The 26,430-nt window shown below is 53.5% G+C and overlaps 1 protein-coding gene across 1 annotated transcript in view; it reads left to right on the top strand.

Annotated features, from left to right (window-relative positions):
- The first annotated feature begins 261 nt into the window (after window positions 1-261).
- Window positions 262-26,430, top strand: part of ITGA11 (integrin subunit alpha 11) — a 46,038-nt gene continuing 19,869 nt past the window's right edge. Inside the window, exons 1-11 of the mRNA XM_051628938.1 lie at window positions 262-407; window positions 6,704-6,815; window positions 18,917-19,026; window positions 19,582-19,673; window positions 20,636-20,750; window positions 22,414-22,541; window positions 23,190-23,338; window positions 24,340-24,484; window positions 24,961-25,126; window positions 25,561-25,631; window positions 26,190-26,334. Coding sequence (XP_051484898.1) covers window positions 356-407; window positions 6,704-6,815; window positions 18,917-19,026; window positions 19,582-19,673; window positions 20,636-20,750; window positions 22,414-22,541; window positions 23,190-23,338; window positions 24,340-24,484; window positions 24,961-25,126; window positions 25,561-25,631; window positions 26,190-26,334 — 1,285 coding nt within the window. The 5' untranslated portion in view covers window positions 262-355. The remainder of the gene's footprint in view (window positions 408-6,703; window positions 6,816-18,916; window positions 19,027-19,581; window positions 19,674-20,635; window positions 20,751-22,413; window positions 22,542-23,189; window positions 23,339-24,339; window positions 24,485-24,960; window positions 25,127-25,560; window positions 25,632-26,189; window positions 26,335-26,430) is intronic.

Genomic DNA, 26,430 nt, shown 5'->3' with positions numbered 1-26,430 from the left:
CACCCCACAGCCATCAGTGACCTCGTGCAGAGCTCCCATCACCGCCAAGCCCCCCTCGGGGCTGGGGCCCCCAGCAGGGTGCTGCCATGGGAGAAGACCAGGGTGCTGCTCTGAAGTCCTACTGGGAAGCCGATCCCTAAAGGGTGCCGGGCGTGGGAAGGCTGTCCCCTCTCCCGTCCTCTCCTGCTGTACCTCCTACAAGTTTCCCTCGGCCCTCCCACTCCCTCCCAACCCTCTCCTCCTTGTCAGGGAGCCGGGAAAGGCTGGGAATAAGGCAGAGGCTCCAGGAGCGAGGCTACCAGGCTGGCTGGCTGCCTCCCGCCGATGCTCGGGGAGCGGGGCAGCCGGTGCTTCCATGGCCCTTCCCAGCGGGATGCTCCTCGCCTGCTCCCTCTGCCTCCTGCCTGGTAAGCCCCCGCTCCCAGCCCAGCTCTCCAAGGAAAGGGAAAGCGGCCGGGAATAACTTTTGTTTGTCTGGGGGAAAGGGTTGGAGAAAGCCGGGGGTTAACAAGGAAAAAGTTTTCCTAGGATGAGGAGGGAGGGAGGGAGGGAGGAGGGCGCCTTCCCGGCGGGTGAAGGGCAGTTGGAAGGGATGGAGAAGCTTTGATGGGCTCCCAGGAAGGAGCGGGCAGATTCCCGGCCCCCTCCTCCGCCGGGCTGCACCGGGAGCGGGGTGAGCGAGGGGTCTGACGAAGCATCAGAGGGCGGGGGGACCCCCCCCCCCCCCATGCACCCCCAAATAAATCCGGATCTTTTCCCCCGGAGCTGAGCCTCGGTGCCCCACGGGTGGCCTGTCCCGCCGCACCAGGGGCAGGGCTGGGGGCTCCGGGAGAGACACCCAGAGGGGCATGATGAGGGGGTTACGGGGAAGCGCCTGGGTTTTCAGAGCGGGGAGGGGGCCGGGGGGTGCGGGGGGTGCTGGGGGTGCTGGCAGCAGGACCCCCGGCAGGAGCGGCCCCTGCGGCTGCGGTTCCTGCTGCCCCCCCCGGGCAGCCGGGCGGGGGACGGAGCTTTTCCCCTCCGAGCAGCAGCCTCGCCACCCGCTCCAGCCCCCTGCAAACCCCTCCAGGCATCCCGAGGGAAAAGCGCGCCAGGTTTTGGGGCGATTTTTAAGGGTTTGTTTTTTTTTTAAGCTTCTTGTTGTGTTCCTTACCCCCCCCCCCCCCCCCCCGTCTTTCTAATTGTGCTGCTGCTTGATCCTTGAAAGGAAGCCGCAGCCGGGCTGCTCGGCTTTGCTTAATGGGGACCATGTGTTCCCTGCCTGGCGGCCCGGCTGGGGCTGCCGGGGCTGGCGGCAGCGCCACGGACACGGTGGTCACTGCCGAGGGTGCTTCAGGGGGTGTGGGGAGTCTGTCTCTGCTTTGGGCTGAGCAGAAATCCTCCAGACAAGTGTTTCTCTCCAGGAGGTTTCTGCCCCCAGGTGTCCCTGCCCACGGGTGTCTCTTCCCCCCAGGTGTCCCTGCCCACGGGTGTTTCTGTCCGTGGTTGTCCCTGCCCCCAGGTGTCCCTGCCCCCGGGTGTCCCTGCCCCCGGGTGTCCCTGCCCCTGGGTGTCCCTGCCCCTGGGTGTTTCTGCCCCCGGGTGTCCCTGCCCCCAGGGGTGTCTATCCTTGAGCGTCCTTGCCCCTGGGTGTTTCTGCCCCAAACTTTTCCTATCTGCAGGGGTTTCTGTCCCTGGGTGTCCCCATCCCTGGGTGTCCCCATCCCTGGGTGTCCCTGCCCATACCTGGGGTGGCACAGCTGCAGAGCAGGTGAGCCACGTGCTGGTGGGAAGGGTCAGCCCTTCCAGCACTCCGTGGTGGGCTCTGACTGGGATGTGTCGTGGCTACTGGTCAATATATTTAGTTGAGGACTAAGGCTGGCCTTTTGCCACCTGGACTTAAACTAGTTTGTGAAGAGCAACCTGGTCTAGTGGGAGGTGTCCCTGCCCATGGCAGGGGTTTGGGACTGGGTGATCTTAAAGGTCCTTTCCCACCCAAACCAGTCTGTGGTTCTATGATCTGTTTCCTGATGGTGGTTTGGTTTTCCTGAGAAGGCAGTTGGCCCCTTCCCTCCCTAAAGGGTCACCAAATGGTGAGACCATCATGCTGGCTCCACAGGGCAGGTTTGGGATCACCCAGGTGGGTTCTCAAGGGACCCTCCAGTCTGGGCTTTGATGGTGGGTTCATAATGCTGGGTGGCTGCACAGCCCCAACGGCAGGACTGAGGGTCCCCACCTGCCAGATGTCCATCCACTGGCCAACGTTTGGCCAGGGAAGGTCCATCAAACAACCCTCCTGATGTGCATGGAGCTCTGAGAAGCCAACCCCCCCATGGCCCCCACAACCTCCCACTTGGTGGCTCCTTGTGTTATCACTAATGAACAGGCTGCAAATGAATAATCAACACGTTCCTCAGGGCTGCAAAATGTGGCCAACAAACAGCTCCTCCCCATTTTTGGGAGGGCAGAAAGCTGGAATTCTGGAAGCACAAGGTACTTGTGTAGTGAATGACCCAGAACTGCTTGTCAGAGAGTTTGTGGGTAACCAGGAATGCTGCAGGACATGAGCGGGCAATGACTGATCCTCTGTTCATCCTCAGCATTCCCTGGCTCTCCAGCCACCACTGCAGCAGCCACCAGACCCTGGGACCTTTCCTACTAGCTGTTGACAAATGCTGGCTTTGAGATAGAGACCTGGAGAGGAATTTGGTGCTTTCAGCATCTCGTTGGGCAAAGAGTGCTCAGGAGGAATTAAAGCTGGAGGGAAGCACGGGGGACACGTGGCCCACCCTGCTCCTTTGCAGGAGCCCTAATACCCAATATCAAGCTTAAATGTTTTCTAGTTAACCAAATAATTCAATCCTATGAAAGGCACCATCTCTCTCTCCACAACTCCCTGAAAGGAGGTTGGAGCGAGGGGGGTTCAGTCCCTTCTTCCAAGGAACAAACCACAGGACAAGACGAAATGGCCTCAAGTTGTGCCAGGGGAGGTTGAGATTGGGTTTTAGTAACAATTTCTTCCTGGAAAGGGCTGTCAGGCCCTGGCCCAGGCTGGAGTCCCCATCCCTGGGGGCACTTCAAAACCCTGTAGATGTGGTGCTGAGGGACATGGGGCAGTGGTGGCCTTGGCAGTGCTGGGGGAAGGGTTGGACTTGATGATTCTAGAGGTCTTTTCCAGCCAAAATGATTTGATGGTTCTATAAAGGAAAAAGTAACATGCATGACAGAGGGATGGCAGAGGAGTATCCAGTGCCACTAGAGCCCTTGTGGTGGTGGGGATGGGGTCACAAGAGCCCAGCCCTGGGTGGCCAGTGACATCCCCAGGGGTGCTGAGGATGCAGGAGCCACAGCAGCCATGCTGGCATCCATAGACACTGCAGATGTCACCTCTCCTTTGTGGGCTTTAGAGATGAGAGAGGAGACAGGAGTGGGATCAGCAAGGTAAGGTTCAAAGTACCAGAGCAGGCTGCTGGACCCTGGCATGCTCTGGGTTCTGGCAGATGAGACCTTTCCCCCACGAGCAGCTGGCTTGCTCTTGGGTCCCAATCATCCCCTTCTCCTTGGCCAACTGTAGTGTCCCCAGATCCCACACCTCCTCCAGTGTCACCCCAGTTGACCCACAGCAGCAGAAAAAAAGTTGCCTTTTCCCTGGGAAATCAGGCAGAAAAGTCCATGTGGACCCAGACACAGGTTCCCACAGGCTGGACTCAGCCTCAGGCTTCAAGATGCTTCTCCCACCCAAGTCACTGCCCCATGTTGGCTTGTCCTCTCTCCAGAACCTGCAGTCCCAGGCTGTGGAAGTGCGGGGGGGCAGTGAAACAGACTGGGTTTGCATGGTGCAGTAAAAAAAAATCCATAGAGTATACTTTCCCCCCAGAAAAGTAATGAGGAAGTCCTCCCAGCAGCTCCACTGCCCGGCTCGGGTCTCCTTGAATCCCAAAGGTTTGGAGCAAAGGCAGTGAGCTCCAGCCTCTCCCAGCAGCAGAATCAGCCTCAGGGCACCACAGCCTTGCAGCACTTGCCCAGAGTCCCTTTTCTAGGGGTGAATCCTGTTGCTTGCCTGAAGGATGCAGGCAGGAGGCACAGGCAGAGCTACAGGCAGAGCTACAGGCAGGAAGATGGTGCTGGGGCCCGGAGAGCATCCCCCCTCCCAGAGGTTTCCCTTACAGGGAGGGCTTATTTTTATTCCTTTTTTTTTGTTTTGTTTTGGCAGGAAAGGTGGAATTTATTCCCAGTATTGTTTCCCAACTCTCTTTTGGGGTGTTTTTTTTTTTCTTTTCAATATTTGACCTGACAAGAATCAAAAGTCTGGACTCGACAGAAGCTCCAGTTGGGAAAGGAGGTATTTGAGGCTTCCTGCCTTGGCAGCATCACAAGCAAAACATGTGGCTTTTGGTCACTTATTTAGGACAGTGATGTCACTCCCAACAAGAAAATGAGACTTGATTCTTCTGGTTGCTAAATCTCCTTGACAACCTCTCAAAAAACCTCCCATTAGTTCAAGCCGGTTTAAATACTCTCTGATTATTTGTTGTTGTCGTTGTTTTTTCCTTTCTGCCTCGAATGCACCCACATTTTTCAGCTCTCTGAAAATCCTCCCCTCTGCCTTCCAGTGCCTGGAAACTTTCTTCCAGATTATTTTGCTTTTCCAGCCCCATGGCCTCCCCCAGCCCCTGCTACCTGCTGGGTATTTATTTGGTAAATACCAGGTAAACACCTCTGGGTATTGATTTGGGTTTTATGTCTCTTTTCACGACCAGCCGGCTGCCTTTTGCAGGAGGCTACAGATGCTCAAGGGGGGTCCTAAAGCAAAGAGACGTGGGATGGGGGTCCCTGACTTGTCCCAGCATTCCTGCTCCCTGGAAACCTTGGCTTGCCTGGGAAAGGGCTTCAGACAAAATTTGCTGAATGCCAAAAATCAGCAGCAAACCCGTCGCGTCCTCTGACGTTTGCTCTGCCCCCGGGGGATGAAGATGCCTCAGCAATGAACCTTGCTTGAAATACTGCAAAAAAAACCTCTTCCACAGAAGCCCCTTCCCTCTTCCAGCCAGGTCCAGGGGGTCAGTCCATCTCTCTGGGGACAGTGATGTGACACCCCAGGGTGCCCCCCACTCCCCTTGCCCATCGCTCCCCTCCAGGGCCAGGTCTGACCTCCCTTTCTCCACCGGGTAACGCTTAACCCAGAGAAGGTTTTAATTTGTTTTGTAATGTTAAATAAGGTCAAGCTACCACAAAATACGCTGGCTCCCAGCCTGCCCTCTCCTTTTTTTTTTTTTCTTTCTCCCTGCTTTCTAGAATTTCTTTTTGTAGGCTTTCAAAGCTCCTTACCTCAGCCCTCCTTGGCCAGACTCGCCGTTCTCTGCTTACGGAGCCAACGTTGCAGCTTCGTTCCTGTCACTGCAAAGAAGTCAGGTTGATCCCCAGCATTCCTGTCTATAAAAAACAATTTCCATCCTGAATTTTTCTGCCAGGGAAGCTGCCTTCCCATTCCCAACCTCTCCTCTTGACAGCTCCTTAAAACCCCTAGAAATACCTTCAGCTGCTTTTGGAGCCGTCAGTCCTGGGCACCCCGAGATCTTTTATTTGCCACTGCAGCTGCTGTCCAGCTGAAGGTGAATGGAGAGCTGGGATGTCCTGGCTGTTGTACCTCCCTCCCTGCAGCACTGCCTCCCATCCAGCTGCTCCTTGCTGGGACCTGGGCCAGGCCCTCAACCCTGTGGGGAAAATAGTATCAGGAATTAAGAGCACCTCGGAGCAGCAGCTGTGCAGCATTTGCACCCCTGGAGGGTCTGAAGGTGCTGGTGGCTTCAGCCAGGGTGGGTTTGTCTCTGGATACAGTCTGGGATGCTGGGGGTTGATACCTGCTGGCTGTGGGACACGAACTGTGGGACATGGACTGTGGGACATGGGTGGCTGCAGCACTTTGCAGAGGTGGCCTTTGCCCCAGCCAATTTCTCCATCAAATCCCAACTCTGGCTCTTCAGTGCTGCCAAACCTCAAGGGTGGCAGGAGGTGGCTCATGGGGACAACTGCCTGTCCTGGGAGCCTGGGCTTCAGCTGACTCACTTTTACAGCCTAGATCAACAACAACAACACTTTTTTCTTTATCATCAACCAGAAATAATCTTCTGCTTTGGTGGCCACCAGCTCAGAAGCCTGAGGAGCACTTTGGTGTCTGCTGGGCTGAAGCCCCTTTGCAGGAGGGCTGGGGAAGGTTCTGCCCTCCAGAATGTCTGCAGCTGAGGCTTTTCAGCCCTAAATGAGCCTGTTTAAAGCTGAAGCTCCCAGACCAGCTACTTCCTGGGGGTCTGGCCCTGGAGAGAGCAGTGCTGGGAGGCTACAGGTGAGGTGAGGCTGGTGTGCTTTGGGTCCTCCTTTCCATCGTGGCTGCCTGTGGGAATGATGTCCCATAGAGCTGCTGTGACGGAGTAAACTCACCCTGTCTTGCCTAGGAACCTCCTCCTGAAGCATTTTGTACATTTGGGGGAGTGGTGTTCTCAGGATGGTTGGGGTAGGAGGCACCTCTGGAGATGATCTAGTCCAAGCCCTGCTCAAGCAGGGTCACCTGGAGCAGGGCTGTGTCTGCTTGGGGTTTGAATATCTCCATGGGTGGAGAGTGGCCAATTCCTGGGGTGACCTGTTCAGTCTCTGACCCCAGTAACAAAGTGTTTTCTCCTACCATCTCAGCACCTCGGCTGACAGGATCCTTCTGTTCTCCCCCCAGGGTTCAGTGACACCTTCAACATTGACACCAAGAGTCCCAAAATCATAGCTGGCTCCAAGGAAGCCTATTTTGGCTACACCGTGCAGCAGCACGACATTGGGGGGAAGAAATGGTAAGTGATCTAAAGCAGCTTACCCAAAATGCCATGGATCTCCTCCAGCTCCATCCAACTGCTGGTTTGGGGTGGGCAGTGCAAGTTTGCTCCTGGTGATGGTGGTGCCAAGCCAGCCTGGGCCAAGCAGGGAATAGAAACCTTCTTCCTTCTCAGAAGAGGAGGTTTCTGTGGGGGTAGCAGCAGGGCTTGTGTTGGATAGTGTTTGATCTGTGTTTGGAGGGGGCTGTGCTCTGGGTCCTGCCCAGCTGCCTCTTGGTGGCAGGTGCCTCACGTGGGGCTTTGCTCCAGCCAAGTTCATGGCTCTCTGAGGCCTCCAGCACTTGCTGGAAACTCGTCTGGGTTTTGGGTGGAGGCCATCCTATTTTAGATAGTTTCCACAGCAGAGCTGCAGCCTGCAGAAGTGCTCAGACCTCCTTGTGTCCCTCAGGAGTGCAAGATGAAACTCAGATGGGCTTCGCTGGGGTTTTGGGCTTCGTGGCAGGTTTTGCTCCTCGCAAGGGCTGCTCCCCACTGGGGGATCCAGCACAGATGTTGGCAGAGACCCTCGGTGCACATCTGCATGCTGCAGTGTTGAGGGGCAGCTCGAAAGCCCATGAAATTCCCTGCAGCTCAGCTGCTGTGGAGCTGAAGCACCTGTCTGGTGGGTGGATGATGCCCAGGCTTAAGGCATCCACAAGCAAACGTGGTTAATGCAGATGAATGCCCCTGAAATGCAAAAATTAAACCTGTGCTGCCTTTGTGTGACCTTTGCTGGTGGGGGATGTGGGGCCAGACCCTGTCCTGTGTCCTCAAGCTGAGCTGCCCTTTCCCTGGGAGGAGGAGCAGGCTGGGTTGGCTTTACTCCCACTCTCCACAGCTGCCACCAGCACCCCCTGGCACCCCCTGCTCCCTGTGTCCCAGGCACGTTGTCCTGAGCCTTTCCACTGGCTCCAGGCTCCTGTTCTGCATGAGGATCATGTGCTTTTCCCAAATGGTTCTGTGCAGCCAGGGAATGGAGTGGTGCTGGTGCTGCAGCCCCTGTGCTGCACCCCAGGTGCTCCCAGCTGCATCCCAGGGGATGCTCACAATGAAATCCAGGCTGCAGTTCCCACTCTCAGGGTCACTGCTTCCTTCTGCCATCCTGAGCTCATATTCCTAGAGCTTGGGATGGTGGGGTGAGGTTCAGTTTCCTGCTGGCAGCGTTTGATCTGGGGTGGGTTTGGAAGGGAGGAGGCTGCCCAGGGTGCAGCCCGTGGGAGCTGCCTCCTCAGGATGGTAGAGATGGGTCCCCAGCAGGTGTTTTAGCACTCAGGGTCCCTTTCAAGTTGAAGACAGGGCTGCTCATGGAGGAGCTGACACTCCCCAGAAGTGTGACTGTGCCAGGTCCCAGAGCATCCTCACCAGGGACATCCTCATGATCCATGAGCAGCTCTGCATGCAGAAGCTGGGGAGCTTTCTCCTACAGATGACCCTGCCTGGGCTTGTACCTGGGACCAGGTGGTCTCCCAAGCTCCTTTCCATGAATGTGTGCTATGGAACAGCTTCCTAACTAACCAGCTTACACTTCACAAACCAGAAGCCAGAAACATCTGGTGTGGGACAGCCCTCCACCCCTTCCTCAGTTGAGAGCATGGATATTTACCCAGAGAAATGCTTTTTTTTTGGAGGGTAAATAATTTTGGGCAGCCTGACAGCACAACTGCTCCTGGCCAAAGCCAGCTGTGCATGACATAAATGTGGCCTTTGAGTAGTTCCAGGGAATAAAGCAAATTACTCAGTGTCCCCTGCTCAAGCTCTGGGCAGGGGTGGCTGATGAGAGTGGGTGATGTTGTTCCCCTTGGCATGAAGGTTTCCAGCCTGATGTGTCCATCCCTCACCTTCTCCCAGCCGTGTCTGCAAGGTGGTGTGCCTGTCCCTCAGCCCATCTTGCAGGGGTCCTGGCCAGGACAGTGAGAGTGACAGAGCTCTGGGTGATCCTGCTCGGGCAGGGAGGTTGGACTGGATGAACTTTCCAGGTCTCTTCCAGCCCCTAAGATTCTGTAATAGGCTGGGAGAGCTGGGGTGTTCAGCCTGGAGAAGAGAAGGCTCCAGGGAGACCTTAGAGCACCTTCCAGTGCCTGAAGGGGCTCCAGGAAAGCTGGGGAGGGGCTTGGGACAAGGACAGGGAGGGATGGGAGCAGGGAGAAGGGTTTCCAGCTGGAAGAGGGAGCTGGAGATGAGATGTGAGGGAGAAATTCTGTGCTGTGAGGGTGGTGAGACCCTGGCCCAGGTTGCCCAGGGAAGCTGTGGCTGCCCCATCCCTGGCAGTGTTGAAGGGCAGGTTGGATGGGGCTTGGAGCAGCCTGGGCTGGTGGGAGGTGTCCCTGCCCATGCAGGGGTGGGACTGGATGGTCTCAAAGATCTCTCCAACCCAAACCAGTTTGTGATTCCATGATTCTGTGATTTCTGAGGCATCCTGTGCCATTCCTCCCTGCCCTGGGGTTTGCTTCCCTGCCAGGTGGGGATGGCAGCAGTAGTGAAGCTGTTGGGTGTTCAGGATTTGCTGCTCTGCAGAGATTTCTGCCCAAGTGAACTCTCTGGGGGAGAGCCCCTCTGGAGATGGGTGGAAAACACCCATTTAAAAAATATTTTTCCACCCACTCGTAGCTAGAGATGCAGCTCTAGGTGTGATCCTGGCTGCAGCCCAGCAGAGCTTCTGTGCCATCTGGGGGCTCTTTGGCTCTTCTCTCCTGCCTTCGAGCTGCCACCATCCCTCATGGGATGCTCAAGGACTGGCTTCCCAGCAAAGGGAGGTTGTTCCCTCCTTTCCCAGCAGGACACTGGAGCAAAGAGCAGCTCTGGCACCTTTTGGCCCTTCTCCCATCTCTCCTGCCAGCATGAGGGAGGACGTAGATGTAGTTTTCCCTTCTGTTGGTTCCTCTGCACGAAGAAATAAGGGTGTTCCCTGCACAGAACCAGTGCATGTACGTACAGAAGCACAGCAGCTATTGCAATATGCAATTATGTCGTATAAAATGTCCATTAAATATGTGCACAGAGTTAAAAATGAAGCCACCATGACTCACTCTGGTTAAGGGAGAAATGACTGAACAAACAAAAGGTCCGTGGTACGAACCAAGGACGTACAGAGAGAGCAGGAGAGTCATTGGGATAATCGTGCTGAGCCTGGGCCAGGCCAGGAGCTGGCAGGAGCCTGGAGATGCTGAGGTGAAACCTCAGCTGCTGGTAAAGGCAGAAGCCAGACCAACGTCCTGAGACACCAGAGGGCTTCAACAAACCCCCCTGGGACTCGGGGAGCTCGGAGGAGTGAAATGGGGCTCTGGGGAGCAGGGTTTGCACAGAGCTGTGGTTCCAGCAACGTGCAGAGACCCGGCTGCCAAATACCAAGTGTGGAATCTGAGGACTTTGGCATCTGTCCTTCAGTCTGAGTCTTTCAGTGCTGCTTTTGGCTAGCCAGGGTGGGTTTAGGAGGCTTTCAAATAAGCTTTTATATGTCTATAAATTTGTATCCATTTATCTGTGTGTCTAGGTATGTTTGGGTGCACATGGGCACACAAACTCATCTGTCATATTCTGCAGGTATCATTTTAGTTGTGATTATTTCCCTTTTTTGAGCCCTTCAGGGAAGGAGCCAGATCATTTGCATGTGGGGGCTGTAACTGCAGCCCTGGTAGTGGAAAATCTGGGAGGAAAGAATTCAGATCATTAAGCTCCAGAGAGGAAAAAAACCCTCATGGATACACACTGCTTGCAAAGTTTATGGATGTGTGGGGTGGCTTTTCCTTGATCACTGTCTTCCCCAGCAGCAAGGGGCTTTCAGAGCTTTCTCCAGACACTTTCTCTCCCTTTTTCATTAACTTGGAGGTGCAACCCAAGAGTTTTCTCCAAGTATGTGAATGGAAACAATGAGAACAGGCTGCTGAAACCCATCCCACCACTCACCATAGCTCCATCCAGCCGAGGTCGGGCAGGGGTGGTTGGTGGTGCAGGCAGGGCAGGTGCTGTTTGGCATTGCAGGATCTGAGCATCCCAGTCCTCAGGACTGGGCATTTTGGGGGAGATCTGGGGGAAATGGGAGCTCCCCTTGCTGCTGTGCGGGGGGTAAAGTGGCTTAGCAGGAGTTTTGGTTGGAGATGGAGCTACTTTAAGCATAGAAATGATGGTGATGTTGACCCGAAGGGTTGACTTGACCTGGACCTGTTCCTTCACCTCAGGTCATGCTTTGGTTCCTTTTGGGGGTGTTTAGGGTGTAAATGGCATGAATTCAAGCACGTTTGTTGCTGTGGGTGGATTTATTTGGGCAAACTATGCGTGTTCAAACATTATAAGTGCTTCCACAAACACATATGGGCAGTATGTCCCTCAGACATGTGGGAAGGTCACATTCCCATGTGTGCTCTCCTCGTGTGTGGCAAACGCAAAAGGAATCGCCTGGAGTTTGGGGAGGAAACATCCTTAGGAAAAAGAAAACAGGAAAAATGTTCCATCCATCTTTCATCTCTCCTCTCCCAGTTGCTTTTCCTGGTTGGTGCCCATCATCCCATGAGCAGGGCCTGCGTCACTCCCAAAGGAAGGACGAAAGGACCTGTTCCCTTCTCCTATATGTGCAGAGCAGGACGTGCCAGCCATCACCCTTCACTCTCCAGGGCCACCAGACACCCCAGTACAGAAGCAGGAGAGGGGAAGGGGCCAGAGGGTGGGTTGTGCCTCCGTGGGGCAGATGACAGATGTGCTGCTCCAGGCAGGGAGCCCCGGGGCTGCTGCCCCCAGCAGCTTCTGTCTGCGGATTGAGAGTTTCCAGCTATGCAAAATATGAAGCTTGAGAAGAACTGGCTGTGGAAGGAAAACCCTGGGAATAAACATTCATCAGCTTTCAGAAGCTGTAAAAATAATAAATATAGCATTCTCGAGCTGGCTGGGGCCCGGGCTTGGCTGGTGCTGCTGGCAAGGTGACATGGAGCAGGTCCAGGATGGGCTTCAAGGGCTGTTGGGGTCTAGCATTGTGGATGTCTCCTCCCTGGAGGTGTTGAAGCCCAGTTTGGATGGAGCTTGGAGCAACCTGGTCTAGTGGAAGGTGTGAAAGTGTCCCTGCCTATGGCAGGGGTTGCAACATCCAGTTGGGACTGGATGGACTTTGAGGTGCCTCGCCACCCAAGCCACTCTGGAATTTGGGGTGCTGGATGCTCTGGAGAGCTCCCCAGCTGCTCTCTCCCTCCTGAGCTTGTCTTGTGGTCGCCCAAACCAACTTTGCAGCCAAGGGGGTGCTATGAAGCCTCAGTGCAGGGTCTGGCCCCCTTTGGCCCTTCAAGGGCAGGTTGGATGGGGCTGGGAGCAGCCTGGGCTGGTGGGAGGTGTCCCTGCCCATGCAGGGGTGGGACTGGATGGGCTTTGAGGTCCCTTCCCACCCTCACCAGTCTGGGATTCTGGGGTTCTATGAACTGCCCCCTGTGCTCGCCCTCCCCTCTAAGGGTGCCAGGATGGGGGGGACAGCCCCAAGCCCCTGTCCCCACTCCTGCTCCAGGCACAGACCTGACATTTCCAGGCCAGAGGGAAACGGGAGGAGGGAGAAGGGCGAAAAATCCGCTGGGTGGGTTTAAAGCTCCTAATTGTGCTGATCTGGAAGAAAAAAAAAAAAGAGTTGAAAGTTTTGCTGTTTCCCTGCTACTGCGAGAAGCTTTTTGGCTGGAATTCTCCTGTGGTTTGGCCAGTTCCCGAGCAACTGGGATTCTTTTGGTGAGAGGGCACAGAATGCACAGCGGGGACGGCGGCTGCTCCCGGCTCTGCCCCCCGGGGCTGTGGGATGCAGGATGCTGAAGCAGCCACCCTGTCACCCATGGCCAGGGATTGTCCCCTTTTTTGACACACGTGGTCTTCTTTTTCCCCAGAAGATCCCTTAGACTCTGTTATTAGTGTCTTTGGTGTTCTTCAAGGCTGCTCCACAGGTTGATCTTCCCCTTCCTGGCACCTTCAGGGCATCCATGGGTCGTCTCCCTTGGCATAAAGGGGTCTTAAAAGTCTTCTCCATCCAAAACAATTCTATGACTCTGTAAAGCAGCGTGGTGGGCCCAGACCCTGGGGTTGGTTTGCATCAGCCACCCAGGCCCCCTCATTATTTTTTACTTTATTTTTTAGAAAGTATTTGGTGTAATCAGAAAACCAGAAGTAGTCTCGTGGTGCTCCCTGTGGGACTTGCAGGTGAGAGGGGCTCACAGGAGCATGTCCCCTTGCAGGTAAAGCCCACCCAGCCCAGCAGCACTCAGTTGACACTCCTCATGGTTAGTGACAGGCTGAAAGAGGAAGGAGAAGGTTTGTCACCCTGGCCAGCTACAAAGGAAAACTGCACTTGGCATGCTTGGGTTTTTTGCTGTAAGGGACCCGACAGGAGGCACGTGCAGAAATGGGGATTTGGGTTGCATGACAAATTTGGCAGGTGGAGAGCACAGCTTCCTTCCCCACAGCTTCTCCACCTCTTCTTCTCCACCTTGAGACCCTGAATATTTCCCCTGCCCCAACCCTGCAGGTCTGTCTGGGGCTTTCCAAGCCACAGCAGCAAGAGCAGCGTTCCCGGACCTCCCTTTGCCCTGACACAGGGGTGGGCTTCCCCCTCTGAGGTGCCCCAGGTTTTTGAGGCAGAAATGGAGGAGGCCCATCAAGCAGGAGCTTTGGCATCCAGGCCCTTGGTGTATAGAGGAAGGAAAACTGTCTCCTTGCTGGTTTTTTTAAAGCACGTTCCTTGCACCGTGGTGTTAGCTTGGAGTGCAGCCCTAAGACCCCAGTATCTGTTCTGAGGTGAGACCAGAGGAGGATGGACACCAAGTCCTGCCAGCACCACCTTCATTATGCATGTGCTGCAAAGTATCTATAGCCTCATTTATTCAGATCTTGATGGAGGAAGGGAGTCTTGCTCCTTCTCATCCCATATCACTCACCCAGAAAAAGGCCTTTGCAATCACATCTTCATTATTTAGGGCTGGGGACTTGGTGCCCTGGCCTTGGAGCTCTGAAGGGGTAGATGGATGGAGCTGCGGTGTCGGAGCTGGTGACCCCATGGTGCCTCCAACATGGAAATGAGTGAAGAGAGGGAACCCTCCAAACTGCTAGCTGGTGATAATGGGTGACTGGGGAAGGCAGGAGGCATCTGGTGAGAATGGGAGTCACAGATCAGCAACTGCTTTCTTTGGAAGCCTCCAGAAGGGAGCCGGAGGTCTCATCACAAGTGAGACATGTGCAGCCCACAGAGAACACCAACCAACCACTCCAAATGCTGTAGTGGAAACCAGGCCAAGAACCACTGAGGGGATTTGCCTGTAAACACCTCTTTAGTACAATATCCCGAAGGAAAAGGGAAAAAATGACACCAGGGAGAAGAAGAAAGAGTCGTTACTGCTGACCACAAGGTTTGCGAGCTCCTCAGCCAAGGTTTGCAGCACCCCCATCACTTGCTGGTTTCAGGAGTCATTTCTGCTTGCAGCCAGGGCTGGGCAACTGCTGCAGGGGGGTGGGACCGGGGTTGTCCCCATGTCTTGGTCCCCGTGGGGCTGTGAGGTAGCTGCTCAGGCCTGGTGGGTCCAGCCTGGCCATGCCAGGGGTTTGCAGATGGGCTGTGTTGTTTGGAGCATCCTCTCCAGCTCAACCTGGAGCAACTGGGGGAATCACTGTCCTGTTTATGTGGGGTTCTGCCAGGACAGGGTTGGTTGTGAAGAAGAAAAAGCATTTGTGAGCTTTTAAAATCAACAACCCAGGGTGCTTGTGTGTGCTGGTGGCAGATGGACAAGCTCCTGTGGGTGTTCCCTGTGCAGGAGGGGATAGGGATGGGGACAAAGCTCATGGAATAGGTCTGGGTCTGGTCCCAGTCACCTCTGCTCACTGCGCTGGGGCTGGTGGAAACCAAACCTCAAAGCAAGGATGGCTACAGCTCGGGAGAGAGAAATCCCCCCACCCTCATGGAACGTGGGGATGGGGCTGGTTCATCGTTAGCAGGTTGTCTGTTAATTGGGGTCCAGAGAAGGGCAGTGGAGCTGGGGAAGGGGATGGAGCACAAGTGTGAGCAGGAGCAGCTGAGGGAGCTGGGGGTGTCCAGCCTGGAGACAAGGAGGTGAGGGGAGACCTCAAGGCTCTGCACCTGCCTGAGGGGAGGTTGGAGTGAGGAAGGTTGGGCTCTGCTCCCCAGGAACAAGGGATGGGACTAGAGGAGAGGGCCTCAAGTTGTCCAGGAGAGGTTTAATTTGAATATTAGGAACAATTTTTTCCCCAAAGGGTTGTCAGGCTCCAGCAGAGCCTTGTGCTCTCCAGTGGAGCCGTCTTAGATTTAAAGGTGAAAAAATGACCAGAAATGGATAAAATGATACAATTATTGCTAGAGATAGTGAAGGAAGCTGTTGTCAGGCTGAGGACTCACCCTCAGGTCCCACATCCTCCTGTCTCACCAGCTTGGTGGCTCCTCCACCGTTTTTGCCTCTCCTTAGGCTCCCAGTAGGTGCATTTTTCCATGTGGAGAAAGCCTTTCCAAAGCCCATTCCTCTGGCAAGGTCTCTGCAAGGAGCCCCAATCCCTTTTCAAGTTTTCCACAGCTCAACTCTCCTTTTCCTGAACCTCCTTAATCACTTCTTCATCCAGTTCCATCTTGAATAAATTAACTGCAAGTGAATTTGCCTTGCAGGAGATTAAGTGTCCCATTGATTGAAAAATCCTGGGAAGAGCCTAGTTGCTTCTCCATTTCTCCCTAATCCCTGCATTCCAGGATCACCAGCTAGACATACCTTCCTTCCCTGATTTCTTTCCATTTAATCAAAAACTCTTGAAGCTCAAAATGAGCTTTGCAACCTCTGCAGTGGACCCAGGGAACCTGCTGTGGCAGGGGGTTATTCCCTGAAAAACCTGGAATTTTCTGGATGCCAAAAGGTTGAGGCGACTCTTAAGTGGGGGTGTGGGATCATCAGGGCTGAGCTACCTCCAGGCAAAGATGTTGATTAATCCAGCCCTGGTAGGAGAAAGTGCAGGGAAAAGCCAACAGCACTTTGGGGGTGATAGCCAGAAGTTAAAAATGATGCCATTCAAATTAATTAATGAAGATAAATCAGGACTGAAGGAATGGAGTAGACCCAGACCCAGGACTGTTGATTGGTTTGATGGTGGTGGGATCTGGAAAGGGATGCTGGGGATCAGCACATCCAGAGGTGCATCCAAAGGCTCATAAATCCATAAGCACTGAACTTGGGGACAAAATTCCCAAGGAAATGTTGGTTCCTCCATCACCCAGTGCCTTCAAATCAGGGATGGGTGTTTATCTGGGAGATGTGCTCCAGCCAAGCATGATTTATGGGGTTCAGCACTGGGATAACTGGCAGGAATTAATGCCTGTGACACAGGGAATGTCACCAGATAATGTTTTGACTAAAGGGGAAAAATGAATGCCCCAATAATTCAATCAGTGCTGAGCAGATGTGACTCTAATTATTTCAGACACTGAAGCACAGCACGTGTCACCAAACCATTTTAAACCAGTGGGGGGAAAAAGAAAAGCAAACTGCCAGCAGAAATACTGGGTTTGCTTTGTGGTGTTTTTTTTTCCCCAGGATGAAAGTTAAAAATATGTAGCTGTGAGCAGTCTGTGCTTGTCTCATTCAGTCCCTTTCTTTTTTTGTTGTTTTGCTTTTGTCTTCCCCATAAGGAGCACATGAAGAGGAAGGCGAGGGCGGGTTGTTTGGTTCTGGTTTTCTTTTCAAGTTTCATTTATTGGCCAAGCTGTGACGCAAGGGCTGCTGCTTCCCTCTTTGCAGGGGATTCTGCTTGGCTGGAATCAAGTTGGGGTTGGGGATTACACCGGGAGCACAAGGGGGGATGCTTGGGGTGAACCCAAGGGGAGAGCAGGGACGGAGCGGGTGGGATGTTCCACTTGGATCTGGGCGATTTAGGGATGGGATTTTTGTATTTTTAAGGGCAAAAAAAAAACCACGTTTAGAGCACAGGTTTACAAACCACAAAGTAAAGGAAGAGGTTTGTAAGGAATCTGTGAGCTGGTGGGCACAGCAGCACCCCTGACATCCAACTTCAGGGAATGCTTTGAGCATCCCTGTGACCGGCACCTTTCGAACAGCTGGAAAAAGCCTGTTCCTGAGCTGCCAGCTTTCCATGAGAGTTTGACAGCTTCAGCTAATTAATCCTTTCCATGTAACCAAAAAGGGAAAACAATGCCATTGTCTTTGGGAGACAAAAAAAATCTGGCTTCATGAGCTTCCCAACCCCTTTGCATTCATGGCAGCGTCTGTAAATATTTGGGCTTGCTTTGAGCTTCCAGCCCTGACGTAGGGTCGGGCAACTGGGGGAGTGTGTGGTTTGCCCTCGGCATCATCTTGGGCTTGAAAGAGATGCTTCAACCCAATAACTCCTGCTGTTGGGACAGATTTATTAATGGGTAGTGTGCTAATATTAATATGTGATTATTCATTCATGGGGAAGTCCCAGCCGGGATTTTCGGGCTGCGAGGTGGGAGCTGTTAACGTTAAACCCTGGCTGTGCTAAACTCTTCCATTGCAATGAAAAATTTAGAAATGAGAACATTATCTCCAGAGGTGTCTCAACCTTTATTTCTTTCCATCTTTGAGGTCTTTTTCTCCCCCCTTTCGATACATTCCACATTTTCCCCCATCTCTGACCATCAGCATCAATAGTGCAGCAGAAGCAGCAGGACACGAGCAAACACCTTGGACAGGTCTGGGGGAAGGTGCCAGCTTTCCCAGAGCTTCTGGGTGCTCTTGAGGGCAGCTTCAGCTGGTTATTATTTTCCCCTAATGAATCTCCTCGTTAGCAATGAAGCTGTAAGACAGGAAGTATTTCCATGAGAATCTTGAAGCACTGCTTAGATTTTGGAAGTTTTCGTTCGGTGGGCGATTCCGTTGTGTAGGGAGGGAATAAAAGAGTGAGTGTTTAGTGTCTTTGTTGAAGCAGCATTTTAAAAATAATAATAATTTAAAAAATGACTGTTTCTGGTCTAACAGGGACCATCTGTGCTAGGGAGGCTGGCTTTGCCAGCTGCTGGGTAGCACGATGCAGAACAAAAGAGATCCTGTTTATCTGCTGCTCCGGCCTGGGACGGTCGCAGGCACCGATAGGATTTTGAGAACAAAAAGAGAAAAATGAAGGGAGCAGATTTATTTTGGGCTAAGACACGGGGAGAAGAAGATGCCAAGAACCCGTGGTTCGGGGTATTTTTGAACTAGCCTGGAAGGAATGGCCAAATTCCTCAGGTTCTGCTCTCTTCCTCCTTGGGTTTGCTGCTATTCTGGTCAAATCCTGAAGAAAAAGTGAGAAAAATGCCAGCAATGCCCCAGGCATGTCCTGACCTGCACCCTGGGTGGGTGGGTGGGTGTGTTTTGACCAGCTCCTGGTTTTTCAAGGAGCAGATGGATGTCGAAGGTCCTCACCTGCTGTGGAGCTGGGCACCCTAACATACATACAGCTCGGGGCTTCTTGTAAGTGAACAACCCCAGGATGGACCAAAACTCCTGGAAAATCACTTTTTCAGCTTTTTTGATGAAATGTTTTAAAAAATTCCCCGTGGATCCCAGTACTAGTGGCCATCACTGCTACACCAGTTCCTTGCTTTTCCCTTGGGTACTGCTAGGCAGGACTCCTTGCTATACATCCATGTCCTGAAGACCATGAAAAGGTTCTAACCCGAAGTGGTGGTGGGAAGGGACACCTCTATTCCCTGCTCCCTGGGGCCAGCCATGGCCACCATGGACCTCAGCTGGATGCTGAAGGTTTGGGTGCTGGTGCCAGCTGTGAGCCGAGGTGAAAACAGGGGTTCCCTGCTCCTCCTTGTGCTGTCAGGTGGTTTTGTGTTGCATCTGGTGGACATTCCTTCCAGGCACCACTGAGTCATCCTCCCCAGCTCGTGGCTGCCTGCTGCCAGGGGAAGAGGAAGGTCAGATAGTGCTTTTGCTGCTTGCCCTGCAGCTGGTTTGGGGGAAGAATTTTGTCACCCCCAGCAAGGGACCTTCTGACTCGTGTAATGGGGGCTTGGGATGGGAATCACTTGATTCCCCTCGAGTGGATTTTTGGCTGTGGGTTTGCTCCCCCCTGGCCTCTGGGCACTGATGGACTCTGCTTTCCTGCAGGCTGGTGGTGGGAGCTCCCTACGAAACCAATGGCCAGCAGAAGACAGGAGATGTCTACAAGTGCCCGGTGACCAGTGACACCCACAGCAACTGCACCAAACTCAACCTAGGTATGTGCACCCACCGGGCACCTGGGGGCAATGGGGCACCTTGGACACTGCTTTTTGTCACAGCTTTGGTCAGTGGAGATGCAGTCTGTCACATTGCCCAGATTGTCCCCAAAAAGCATGAGGACTGCCTGTGTTGGCAGGATTTAGGGGCCATGAAGATGATCTAAGGACTAGTGCTCATCTGCTATGAAGAGTTGGGGTGTTCAACCTGGAGAAGGCTCCAGGGAGACCTTAGAGAACCTTCCAGTGCCTGAAGGGGCTCCAGGAAAGCTGGGGAGGGGCTTGGGACTTTGGCAGGGAGGGATGGGATGAGGGGGAAGGGTTTCAAGCTGCAAGTGGGGATGTTTAGATGGGATACGAGGGAAAATTCTTGACAGCTGCTTCCAAAAAAAACACACCTAAAAGCACAAAGTCTGCAGTTTAAGACAGCTCTTCTCCAGTGTCCAGCTGCCTTCCCTCTTGCTCCAGAGATGCGGGGCAGCAACACGGGGTGTTGGGTTGGGTGCTTGGCATCCCTGCCCAGCTGCTCTCCCTAACCCCATCCTGTCTCCCAAGGGCGGGTGACACTCTCCAATGTCTCTGAGAGGAAGGACAACATGCGCCTTGGCCTCAGCCTGGCCACCAACCCCAAGGACAACAGCTTTCTGGTGAGGAACGGGGGTGGTGTCCCTGCCCGGGGAGGTCTCTGCAGGGTGCTTGTGCTTTTGCATGAAGTGTAAACACCCCCATACAACCCTCCAGGCCTGGGGAAGGGTGGCTGGAAAGTGCCTGGTGGGAAACTGCTGGTCAACAGTGGTTGAATATGAGTCAGCAGTGTGCCCAGGTGGACAAGAGGCCACCAGCATCCTGTATCAGCCACAGTGTGGCCAGCAGGACCGGGGCAGGGATTGTCCCCCAGTGCTCAGCACTTCTGAGGCCACACCTCAAACCCTGGGGTCAGTTTTGAGCCCCTCATGAAAAGAGCATTGAGGGGCTGGAGCGTGTCCAAGGAAGGGCAGTGGAGCTGGGGAAGGGGATGGAGCACAAGTGTGAGCAGGAGCAGCTGAGGGAGCTGGGGGTGTCCAGCCTGGAGCAAAGGAGGCTGAGGGGAGACCTGCTGGCTCTGCAGCTGCCTGAGAGGAGGTTGGAGCGAGGAAGGTTGGGCTCTGCTCCTCAGGAACAAGTGATGGGACCAGAGGAGAGGGCCTCAAGTTGCCCAGAGAAGGTTTATATTGGATCTTGGGAACAATTTTTTCCCCAAAGGGTTGTCAGGCCCTGGCACAGGCTGCCCAGGGCAGGGGTGGAGTCCCTGGAGGTATTTCAGATGTGGTGCTGAGGGACATGGTTGAGTGGTGGCCTTGACAGTGCTGGGAGAACGGTTGGCCTGGATGATCTTCAAGGTCTGTGACCCCCTGGAAGCCATGCAAACCCAGCTGCAGGTACCTCCCTGTGTCCAGGATGCAAATACACCTCTCTGTGTGTTTATATATATATGCTACATGCACTGTGGGGCTCAGAATCGTCCCCTTCCATGGGGCAGAAAAGATGCCAAAGGAGAGGACAGCCTTGCAGAGCAGCAATTAAGAAGTGGTCCTTTTAACCCCATCCCTGATGCTTGTTTCCCCCCCAGGCCTGCAGCCCTCTCTGGTCCCACGAGTGCGGGAGCTCCTACTACACCACGGGCATGTGCTCCCGGGTCAACTCCAACTTCAGGTTCTCCAAGACGGTGGCTCCAGCTCTGCAGAGTACGAGAAACCATCTGCCCTGCAGCTCTAAACCCACCTTTGAAGTCAGAGGGATTTTCTGTTCCTTAATCACTTCGGTCCCACTGGGAAAACAAAGCAATGTCAGTGTTTCAGGGCAGGCCAGAGAGCAGAGGGAAACGGTTGCAGGGAAGTGGCTGGAAGGGGGTTACATACACACACATCTGGTAAACATTTTCCTTCTGACTGACACCCGGGGAAGACAAAAAATACCTTATTCTTCCCAAACCAGAAATAAAAGCATCCAGAATATTTTATCAGCACAGCTCGGAAGGCAAAATAGGGAAAGAATTCAGACTTTGGCCACACAACACAAAGAGCTCATTGACTGAAAGCTGAATCTTTTGGCCCAAAATCCTTAAATTTGGATATTATTTTATTCTGAGGTATTAAATAGGGTTTCCTGTAGGTGGAAGCAAGTTGCCAAAGCCTGTCCTGCCCCACCAGGGCTGCCAGCAGCTCTGTGCCCCAGCCAGGCCTGGGATGTGATGCCCCAGCTCCATCACCCCTTGGGTGCTGGTGGATCCCCACGGCACAAAGCAGGGCATGGGAAAACAGGACTTTGTGGGGGAGGAGGCAGGAAGGGCAGAGCCCACCACCACATTCCTGGTTGCTTTTCTCTTTATGGCCAGAAGATTCTTTTTGCCCCAGCTGCAAAGGGTGGTTGGGTTTTTAGAGAGAAGGTAGTTAACCAGCAGAGTGTTATCAATCAGGGGGAGGGATCAGAGGGTCTGCTCCTCTCCTTGGGTCCTGGACTGAGCAAGGAATGGAGATGATGGAGTGACCCATGTGTGACTCCAATCCCTGGATGTGCTGACCCATAAGTATCTGCAGAATGTGAGAAGGGCCATTGATAAATATCAGCAAGTAGAAAATGCAGCATCTTCTGCACTTCTGCAACCTTCCTAAAGGATGTTATAAAATACAGACAAGGCAGATGGACGATGCTGAGCAGCTTTTCCCACTAAAAACCAGTCGACTGCCTCCATCCTTCCTGGCCCATAGTGCAGAGCTGAGCCCCGGGGTCCTCACCAGGGTTTTTGGCTGCTTCTTTGCTGAGGATTTAACAGGAGGAAATGCCCGAGTTATTCTGTGGTGAGGAGAGGGAGGGCTGGGGAGGGAGAGAGGGCTGGGGATGGAAGCAGGACTGAGGAGGGAGGCAGGGCTGAGAGGTGACTCAGGGCTGAGGAGGGAGGCAGGGCTGAGGGGTGTCTCAGGGCTGAGGAGGGAGGCAGGGCTGAGGAGGGAGGCAGGGCTGAGGGGTGTCTCAGGGCTGAGGGGTGTCTCAGGGCTGAGGGGTGACTCAGGGCTAAATCACTGCTCAGCAGGAGGACCGGAGACCGGATCCCTTCTGAAATGGGCGGCTCTTTGAAGTGCGTGACTGTATTAGCCCGGATAAAGGGCCAAATCTGCATCAGACTGTGTTATTCTTAGAAAGTTATCCGGGCTTTTCTGGGCAGAGAGGATGCTTGTGGCTTCTCTCCACCTTGTTGCAGCTCAGAGGCCTTTGTGAATGATTGGAAGACGACCGCTTTTCCAAACAAACCCTAAGAGCAAGTACCTGGCCGTGAGAAATGAGGCCATAAATCTCCCCTTTGCGAGGGTTGCCAGGGTCTTTCAATAACACACTGTGTCTTTTTCACAGGATGCCAGACGTACATGGACATCATCATTGTTCTGGATGGATCAAACAGCATCTATCCCTGGGTTGAAGTTCAGCACTTCCTGATAAACATCTTGAAAAAATTTTACATTGGCCCTGGCCAGATCCAAGTAAGCACAGCTTGTGCATCTCCCCCGTCCTGCTGGATCCCCTGGCCATGCTCATGGAGCCCTTTTCGCTGCCTTTTTTTCTGCCAACCTGCTGTAATTTTGTGCCATGCCTTTTTTCAAATTAACCTTTCAGTGTATGGATTTTAAAGCCAAGCCCATGGAAATAAAACTTCCCAAAATGTCCCCAAATGAGAGATGGGGAGAGATGCCCTGACTGGGCATGGGAAGGATGAAATCGTATGGAAATACAGAAATATTGCCCTGTGCTCAGGCACTTGTTGTAGCTGTGAAGAGCTCACCATCCTCTCCCTATCAGCAATCCTTGGCAGATTTGGGCAGGGATTTCTGCAGGGATATCCTCAGCAATTTGCACAAACAACCCCCATTATGTCCCATCTAGAGATGCCGTGGGTCCGTGGTGGGGCACATGATCTATGTCACCCTGTGCAGGTGGCTGTGCAGGGGTGAGAGCTGGCAGAGGAGAGAAGGAAAACTGAGCATTCTCAATGGTCCCGTGGAGGGAGAACAGGAGCAAAGGGGGATGGAGCAGTGGATTTGAACTGGAGCTCTTATTCCATTTGACCACGCGTGCTCGTGGCGCTGCAGGCAGGTTGTTGGCATCCTTCATCGTGTTCCTTTGATCCCTAGGTTGGAGTTGTTCAGTACGGAGAAGATGTGGTCCACGAGTTTCATTTAAATGACTACAGGTCTGTAAAAGATGTGGTAGCAGCTGCCAGTCACATAGAGCAACGAGGAGGGACGGAAACCAGGACTGCCTATGGGATAGAGTTTGCTCGGTAAAATTCCTCGCCTTCTTCTTCCTCCTGGTAACAAGTTTAAAAATCACTGTTTGTTTTCCTTCCCTCTCTCCTCCTTCAGTTTCCCTCTCTGCTTAGAAAGCAGAGGATACCACCAGGCTAAAAATGTTTTTGCAAAACCACTCGGTCTTTAATTGATGCTTTACAAGGGACGCTTTGCAAAACCACTGCTGCAGCTGGACCAGAGGGAGGGTGCAGAAGCAGGCTCTGAAAATGGATCCCCTTCCTGAAAGCACCCAAAACGGAGCTCTCTGTCCCCAAACCCAGTCCCATGCCTGCCCCAGACACTGCTACTCTTCTGCAGGCACCCAGCAGGGACCCAGGAGCTCAGTGCAGCCCTGACCCACATCTCCATCTCCTCTGGGATCTGGGACAAGTGCTTGCTCCTGTGATTTGTGCTGCAGCCTGACCAGGATTCCTGCTGGAGATTGAGGGCATTTTCATAGAATCTTTTTGGTTGGAAAGGACCTTGAAGATCATGCCGTCCAACTGTTCCCCCAGCCCTGCCAAGGCCACCACTGCCCCGTGTCCCTCAGCACCATCTACAGGGCTTGGAAACCCCTCCAGGGCTGGGGAGTCCACCCCTGCCCTGGGCAGCCTGGGCCAGGGCCTGACAGCCCTTTGGGGAAGGAATTGTTCCCCAGATCCAATTTAAACCTCCCCTGGGCAACTTGAGGCCATTTCCTCTTGTCTTATCACTTGTCCCTTGGGAGAAGAGACCGACCCACCCCCTGGCTCCAACCTCCTCTCAGGAGTTGTAGAGAGTGATAACTTTGCTGAATTCAAGGCTGCTGCCCTAGCTCCACGGGTGGAAAAAAAAAAACCCTTTTTAAGTCCTAAAGCATTTCCTGAGAGTCCTGCACCCCCTGCAGCCCCCTGGGGGCTGACTGCCCCCCAAACGCCGCTCGGGGCTTGCGATGGGTGGGAGCTGCCACCCTCCTGGCCAGGCTGAGCAGCCCAGGGCTTCTCTTCAATTGCAGCTCGGAAGCGTTTCAGAAAGGTGGCCGGAAAGGGGCAAAGAGAGTAATGATTGTAATCACAGATGGAGAGTCGCACGACAGCCCAGACCTGGAGAAGGTGATTGAGGACAGCGAGAAGGACAACGTCACCAGATACGCGGTGGCGGTGAGTGGGAACCAGCCCTGTCTGTGGGATTGGGGTGGGAGGAGGGGGAACTGGATGGTCTTGGAGGTCCTTCCAACCCAAACCAGTCTGGGATTCTGTGATTTTATGAAGCTGGAACAGGACACTTCCAGCTGCCGAAGCCGTGCAGAGCCCGGCAGCGCCCTGGGCAGCCCAGTGCCATGGGGCTGGCAGTGCAGCTCACCTCGCTGCGCTTGTGGGGGGTCCTCGCTGCTCGCCCTGCTTGTGCAGGAGGTGGTGGGATGCTCAGCTCTGGGTGCAGCTGCCAGAGAAGTGACAGTGGCTGGGGACAGGCAGGACCCTGCATTGTGCCAGGCAGCCCGGGCTGGGTGAATTTGCTCCTGCGACGGGGTGGCTGATGCCAAAGCTGTCAGGCTCCTTCCAGATGGGCCCCCCTCAGGTGCTTTAGCATCCATCCTGTGAAAACCCCTGAGCCTTGCATCTCTATTCCCCACCAGGTCTTGGGTTATTACAACAGAAGAGGAATCAATCCCGAGGCCTTTTTGAACGAAATCAAATTCATCGCGAGCGACCCGGATGACAAGCACTTCTTCAACGTCACCGATGAGGCAGCACTCAAAGACATCGTGGATGCCCTGGGGGAAAGGATCTTTAGTTTGGAAGGTGAGTGCTGCTCCTCCTCAACACATCCCAGCCAGCCAGGCTGCAGCAGGTTGCTCCAGAGGTGCTGCTGGTCCTCGGTCTGCTGCCTCTGAATGGGTCACACTGGGGCTTTCCCTAATACCTGATACAGAACCTAAAATCATGGTTTGAACCTGTCGATATAAAAGCCCCCGGGCTCAGCACCAGGGGATGGAGTGCACCCCCTGTCAGTTTGCAGATGACACCAAGTTGGGTGGCAGTGTTGATCTGCTGGAGGGTAGGAAGTGCTGCAGAGGGATGTGGAAAGGCTGGATCCATGGGTTGAGTGTCTACAGGGGCATCTTGTTGGACACATCAGGTTCTCATCCCACCCCAGCCCACCTATCAGCCTCTCCAGGGAAGAAAACATTAAATACAAATTGTCTTTCTTTTTTTTTTTTTTTTTTTTCTCCAAGGAACCAACAAGAACGAAATCTCCTTTGGCCTGGAAATGTCCCAGACTGGTTTTTCATCACATGTTGTGGAAGTAAGAGAGTAAATGTGGGGTTTATTTTTTTTGTTCCTGTCCATTCCAGCTGGTGCCCTTAGTTTTTTGCCACCAGCAGCTGCAGGGGGGGAGGGGGGAGGTTGGGGCAGGTTATTCATCACAAAGCTAAATTCCTAACACAATTTCAGCTCAGTGTTTTCCTGGGAAGGAAAAGCATGCACTAAAGATACAAATGGGTTGGAATTGTCATTCCAGCATGTTTAAAAAATTCCATCTTTCCAGTTGATGAGAAGAATTAATTAATTTTTTTAAAAAAAATATTTTTATTTTGTCATTTGTGAAAATCTTCCCCTTTCCTGTAAAATGTGATGGTTTTGGGAGGGACAATTTGATGTTTAACTTTTTTGTGCTCTTGCAGTTCCCAATAAATATATAGTCTAGTTGGGTTTTGAGGGACCTCCATGTATGTTCTCCCTCAAAACCAGCCCATCAGGTCCCCTCATCCAAAACCACCTCAGTGGGAATCAGCTTTTCCTGTTGGGAGAATTGCCTCCACTCTGCAAGAAGTCCCCTCAAAATGTCCCTGCTCTCCCCCAGGATGGGATCTTGCTGGGGGCAGTGGGTGCTTACGACTGGAATGGAGCTGTCCTGAAGGAAACCAGCAGTGGGAAGGTCATTCCCCTGAGGGAATCCTATCTCCAGGAGTTCCCGGAGGAGCTGAAGAATCACGGAGCATATTTGGGTAAGAAATCTGACCGAAGCTCTGCTGCCAGGGCTGGAGTCATGATTTTACCCTTAATAATAGGAAGCACAACATATTTCTGCAATGACTAGCAGC

The sequence above is a fragment of the Apus apus genome, chromosome 10 (genome assembly GCF_020740795.1).
Source record: "Apus apus isolate bApuApu2 chromosome 10, bApuApu2.pri.cur, whole genome shotgun sequence".
NCBI lineage: Eukaryota > Metazoa > Chordata > Aves > Apodiformes > Apodidae > Apus > Apus apus.
This window is presented reverse-complemented; position numbering and strand designations above follow the sequence as displayed.